At 34.9% G+C, this 6,487-nt stretch overlaps 1 protein-coding gene across 5 annotated transcripts in view; it reads left to right on the top strand.

Moving 5' to 3' along the window:
- Positions 1–6,487, top strand: part of micu3a (mitochondrial calcium uptake family, member 3a) — a 27,889-nt gene that overhangs the window by 10,742 nt on the left and 10,660 nt on the right. For 2 of the 5 annotated variants that reach the window (XM_016561860.1, XM_016561861.1), the window contains exons 6-9: positions 1,284–1,366; positions 1,472–1,543; positions 2,791–2,832; positions 5,528–5,623. In XM_016561860.1, coding sequence (XP_016417346.1) covers positions 1,284–1,366; positions 1,472–1,543; positions 2,791–2,832; positions 5,528–5,623 — 293 coding nt within the window. The remainder of the gene's footprint in view (positions 1–1,283; positions 1,367–1,471; positions 1,544–2,790; positions 2,833–5,527; positions 5,624–6,487) is intronic. The other 3 variants (XM_016561863.1, XM_016561862.1, XM_016561864.1) reach the window with 2 other exon arrangements.

The raw sequence follows: 6,487 nt of genomic DNA, 5'->3' as shown, positions 1-6,487 counted from the left end.
GTTTCTTCTCCTGCGTTCTACTGTACAGACGTGAATTTACTTTTGCTTGAGGTTTATTCATTACACTTTTTGGTGTGAAAGGGCTTTTATATTTGCTATAAATAGAACTTCTTATATTAAAAACAATCAAGCCCTGCTTATATTTAAAAAGTAACGTGAAAGTAACGCAAAAGTAATATAACGCATTACTTTCCATAAAAAGTAACTAAGTAACGTAATTAGTTACTTTTTTAGGGAGTAACGCAATATTGTAATGCATTACTTTTAAAGGTAATTTTCCCCAACACTGCGTTATGACTGGGTTTTTGGTCCATGGTCACATATATTTGCATTATTTAAAGAGTATTCTTGAATTGACATAGTACCCAAAAATCTTACAAGTTCACAAAATGGGCAAAGTATTTGCATTTTTTAAATCAAAAGAATTAATTGAAAAGTAAATAAAAAAATAAAGATAAAAGAAATGTTGATCACCTACAGAATCAAAAGTACGTTTATCCTTATGCATATATGAAGTTCCATGTATATTTGTCATCTAGACACAAATGAGACCAATGTTACATTACACTAACTGTATAGAGATATGAATGAATGTGGATAGCATAGCGCAGATAATTTAGTGATGGAAGAATTTGTGAGAAATACGAGTTCACAATAAAATCACAGACAAATTTTGTGCCAAGAAGCACAGTTTGTTACATTGTCGAGATTTCTTCTGAAACATTCATGTGTGAGATAACTCTTTATCTCAAGATAAAATGTCTGTGAAGCAGGAGACTTCAGCAAAAGTGTTCCGTTCACTATTTAGGAGGAATGACTGAGATGTTAAGTAGATCTCATTTATGATTTTCCATTCGTAGAGTTGTCTATGGCCGTTTGACTAAGCTAGTGTCTTAAATTATAGCTGTAACACAGAAACACGCTGCCTAACATGTTCTCTTCTGCTGTTGCTTAGGCAACATAACAAAGTGAAGACATGTGGCTCTTGACGGGTTCAAAAACACATGAAGAGAGTGATGAAAGGAAAAGTGGTGAAGGCAAAAGTGTATTGCAAGTTCTTGTGGTGATAACAGGTTCTTAGAAATGTGGGCCTCACCTCTGATCTGATTATTGCTTTAGCCACCTAGTGGCTTAACGATTAATAGTGGTTTACCAGATTGACTGCAAAATTTGCAAGTGCTTAATGAGCAAATACATTTATACATTGTATTGTTTTATTACATTTGTGCTACAACTTATAATACTAGGCCTAATATAACATTATTTTCCCATCTATTCTTTAGAGCCTCATGCAGGCTTTAAGATTGCTTTTAACATGTTTGATGCTGACGGTAACCAGATGGTGGATAAACGGGAATTTCTTGTGGTGAGTTGATAAATTGTTGATTCTAGCCCTTGATGTTTGTTTTTAAAAATAATTATTCAACTCACCGTTATTTATTTTCTTCCTTTTCTCTATTTCGTTTTATAGTTGCAAGAAATCTTTCGAAAGAAAAATGAGAAAAAAGGAAGAAAGGGAGATGCTGAAAAATCTGCTCAACTGGTAAGTTGATATCAGGATCTTTGTTTATAACAATATTGTAATCTGTTTTTCAGTCCTAGTTCTCCCAAATTGTACATTTAAAATCATAATCCTGTATTTTACACATTTGTACATTTAATAAAAAAATTAAATCACACTATTTAGATGTATCCAAAATTCTATTCTCATAGAACATAAATCTCCTGAGCTTGATAGTCACCATTTCTGATGATTTTTCCTCCTGTCACTCAACCATTTGTCGAGGGAAAAAAATGTCATGCACTATTTTGCTTTCTGTTTGTAGAAAGTGTCATAAACAGTATATTTCATTACTAATTAGGACGGTGTAGACAGTATCTCACTGTTGCATATTAATTTTGTCACCAAGGTGATTTTTAAAGGTACAGTTACTGTATATGGCTTTATAAAGCTTGTAGTTTGATCGATATTTTCCAAACGGCCGGTATGGCCGGAGAAGAGTTTGATCCAAAATGAGTTTTAGTGATTGCTACTATCTCTCATAAGATGTTTCTCAGAGCCATGAAAACAAGAGGATTTCATGAGATAAACAGGGTTCAAAAGGTTTATGGCATTAACATGGAATACAGCCTCTATGTTTCTCCATTTACAACTTTCTCTGTCTTTTGTTCAATGTGATTGGGGATTCTTATTTAAAATGATGTATGTTTTGTTATTCTTCTGTGTAAAGGGAAATTGATATTTTGTCATGACATGATAAAGGTTTTTAATTTTCTGCTTTAGCCAGAATTGGGTTAAAAATCCCATTGATGGCCATTGAACAATGGACCTGAGCCATATTTTGACAACACTCTAGCGCTAGAACACCTCAACAACCGCAAAACCATGCCTTGACAACCAACAATAACAGCCTAGAATCATAACTGCGAGTTTTGCACAGGCAAGCACCAGTCACATTATCTTCAGAAAATGTACAAGCCTAGTTATATATGGGATGCTCAAAACCCCCATATATATATATATATATATCCTAAAAACATCTGAGTACATTTGGCCATCCACTGTCCCGGATGCATAACCCTTCTTATCTCATTCACATGTCCAGTTTGAGAGGGAGCCAGTCACGTCATCCCCTCTTGGAAGCTTGCGAAAGTGTGCCACCTGTCCTGTGGTTAAACCACTTTCTACTCTTTGCATGTTTAACCTGTCTTTGTCCATCTCTTCTTATGTCGTTCTCTCCTTCCTCTCCTCTTCCGCATGCTGTGACCTCTCCTCTCGCCTCTGTGTAGAGTATGCAGCTCTATGGATATCAGGTTGCCCCCGTAAACAGCGTATGTATCAACCCCCGGCCCTCTGACCTGTGAACTATAACCTTTGTGTGAATCTTGAAATCATGGCAGGAATGATGGGAGAATGAGAGAGATCTGCAGATGACTGAATGAAAATGTGGAGGGAGGTGGAGTGGACCTCAGAGGTCAGAGATCATGTGGGTGTTTTGCCACAATCAGTCTAATTTGATTCTTATTGATTTTAGTTTCTTTAACCACAACGTGTCAGTTACAAACTTCGTCAGTGGGCTATAAAGAACAGGTCTGGGTAAGAGTAGGTGGAGTTGTTGGTGTAAAATGTGTTTTCTATTGAGCCAGCTCTGGAGTCTTTTACATTCACTTATTAAATCACTTACATTACATCTCTCAAATGAGATGTTGAGGTTGCTTCTTCTAGACAACAATGAGATTAAAGGGACATTTAAAAAGTCAGAGATTTCAATATGAACTCAAAAAAAATTTTCTCAACTCTTTCAAGACCACGTTAATGGATTTATGCTATCATTATATACACTACCATTCAGTGTGAAGTCAATAAGATTTTAAAATAATTGATTAATATTTTATTCAGCATGTATGCATTAAATTGATCAAATGTGCCAGTGAAGACATAACATTTATAATGTTACAAAATATTTCTAATTCAAATAAATGCTGTTCTTTTTAACTTTATATTCATCGAATAATCATATAATAAGGTATCACACAAAGCACAATCATGTGGCACTGAAGACTAATAATAGAAGACTATAGTAATGGACTAATAGCTGCTGAAAATTCAGCTTTGCCATCACAGTAATATATTATATTTAAAATAGAATAAAATAGAAAGCAGTTTTTAAATTGTAATCCTATTTTACAGTGTTACTGTTTTTACTGTATTTTTGATTAAATAAATGCATTGGTTGATGACAGTGCAAACAACAGACAATATAAATGGGGACATACTAAAAAATTATTTTATTTCTAAATAAAGTTCATTCTAATTACTATAGACTAACACACAAAACATTTTTACAATGTTACCAAATTTATTATTATTATTATTATTATTAGTGGACAATTCTGTTCACACAAAAACAAAAAACATCCACTTTCACGTTTAGAACAAGTACAAACACAAACATCTACACAAGAGTTTCCATTAAAAGCCCTCCTGAACTGGTGATCATTTTTCCAGTTCTGTGATGTTTGGATAAAGCCACTTTTGTATATCTGTGAATCCCAGAGAGTGACAGAGTGAAAGACAAGGGTATTCATTGTCTATTAAAGTGACTCCTTGCAGCACAGGACTGATGAGAGAAATATATTTCCTGTTTTCCTTAACTTGATGCGTCACTATTAGTCTCTCAGCCTCTGTATAAATAAAACTGATGATAAATCATTGAATTATTGAATGCACATGCTGTCATGTTGTGAAGTGCATATGCAGTCATTTTCAGTTATGCAACAGTTCAGAATCAGTTATTCTGCTTACGTCATGGCTACTCTGTGTGTTTATCACAAGAAAAAAATCCTCAACCCCAAAAAACTCTTTCTTGTGCCAGTATATTGCTTAAAGGGGTCATATGATGCTGCTAAAAAGAACATTATTTTGTGTATTTGGTGTAATGAAATGTTTTTATGCGGTTTAAGGTTAAAAAACACATTATTTTCCACATACTGTACATTATTGTTTCTCCTCTATGCCCCGCCTTTCTGAAACGCGTGGTCGAGAATGGCGGTCCCGGCGAAGGAGCGGTGAAGACGGTGAAAGCCGATCCGGCGATCCACAGCGTAAAGTTGTTGTATTTCCTCAGCGACCAGCACGGATCAGCTCCAGGCATGACGAAGCGGATATCGTCCTCTTTTGGAAGAGCAAACAAAGTAGTTTCGCTTTCACAACGAATCACACAGCGCATTCACAACATGGCTGCAACAACAATACTACAGCGAGAACAAAAGTTACGCCTTCTTTCTTTGTGCGAACATTTGGGCAGTATTATGCAAATCTTCCCACATAGTGATGTAGATATGTGGGGGCGTGTTAGAACGAGCCGTTTTAGGTAGGCGTGGCTGACTCTTAACTTTATAAAGAATATCTCTTTGGATTTGAGACTTTAGTCTTTGCAACTTTACAGATCTTCTTTATGCACCAAAGAGCTTGTAACACTCCAAAGAGAAAGGAAAAATTGAAATTGCATCATATGACCCCTTTAAGTCTGAGCCACTGTTATTAGTTCAAAAGTGTCTGGAAAGAACATGGTGAAGTGATATGCATTTAAAAACAAACCTGAAAATATTCATAGACTGGACCAATCATAATCAAGATTTTGTGCTCTGGTATAAACTGAATACTGTGAGTGAATGATGACACACATGAGCCATTTCACAGAAGACTCTGTACCTGATATATTGATATATATGCTGATAAAACCTAAAACCTTGGTTAATCTCCCAGATTTTTTTTTAATTATTGATCACTCACCTCATAAAACCACATACAATTCGCATTTGGCTAACATCAACAAGTCCCCTCTCCCAATCTTCATATTAATCTTTCATACAGTATATTTAATTGTTCAGGTTGATAGATTTGCAATATATCCTTCATGATTGAGAAAAGGACTGAGAGACCACCTGACACATCCTCTTATTAACCATGCCTGTCAAAGCTAACATGATAACAGCTTTCCATCTCATGCTAACCCCTCTGCAGGTGCTAAAAAAAGAGAGTCAGGAGTTTGTGCCCAGGAGCTACTGGGAAATGCTGAGACGTGGCGCGAGCCAGGCCCTGTTTTCTGACCTGGCAGAGGTACAGCTATAGCCCTCTGTCCTCCAGTCTCATCCCATTTTTTTATTTGTCCCTAGCCATCCCTAACACAATGCTCTTACCTGGAAAAGGTACATCGTAACTATTATTCCTCCCTGTTTTATCATCCCAACCCTATAACATCGTCATTTAAATTACCTATGAATATCCTTTTATTTTTATTAATTTCATCCCTCTTTTTTATGTATTTTATCAACTGTTGATCTTCTAGTAAATCTGTTTTTGATGCTTCACTCCAAAAACCAATCAATCAACCAATCAGTATTTTTGCCTTGTTTTTCAGTAAAAACACAGAAACATCCTAAAACAAGATACTTTTGTTTATATAAATTCACTTGATAAGAAAAAAAAAGTCTGGCTTTCAGTGAATGTCTTCTTTTTTTAATTATAAGAATGGAAGTGTATTTTCCAAAAACTCAGATTAAAAAATAAAAACTATATTGGGATGTTTTAATTTTAAATATTAAAAACCTTCACAGTAGTAAGGTATAAAGCTGCAAATTGCTAAAAAATGTATGTATATTTATCAGTGTTATTTTATTATTATACTTTTATAGTTTTTATTTAGTTATTTTGAACTAACTATATGTTTGCATTTCATTTTAATTTTAGTTTAGTATTTATTTTATTATGTGCTATTGTCATTTGTGTGTGTGTGTGTGTGTGTGTGTGCGTGTGTGTGTGTGTACTTGTTTATGCTACATTGTTGGGACCAAATGTCCCCACAAGGATAGTAAAACCTGAAATTTTTTGACATTGTGGGGACCAACCTGCGGTCCCCACGAGGGAAAAAAAAAATATTAAACATAGTAATTACCTGTTTGCATTGTTACACTTTCAGATAAA

This window comes from Sinocyclocheilus rhinocerous, unplaced genomic scaffold, assembly GCF_001515625.1.
Source record: "Sinocyclocheilus rhinocerous isolate Xijiao unplaced genomic scaffold, SAMN03320098_v1.1 scaffold829, whole genome shotgun sequence".
Classification (NCBI taxonomy): Eukaryota; Metazoa; Chordata; class Actinopteri; order Cypriniformes; family Cyprinidae; genus Sinocyclocheilus; species Sinocyclocheilus rhinocerous.
The sequence above is the reverse complement of the archived record's forward strand: the minus strand, read 5'-3'. Positions and strand labels throughout refer to the sequence as shown.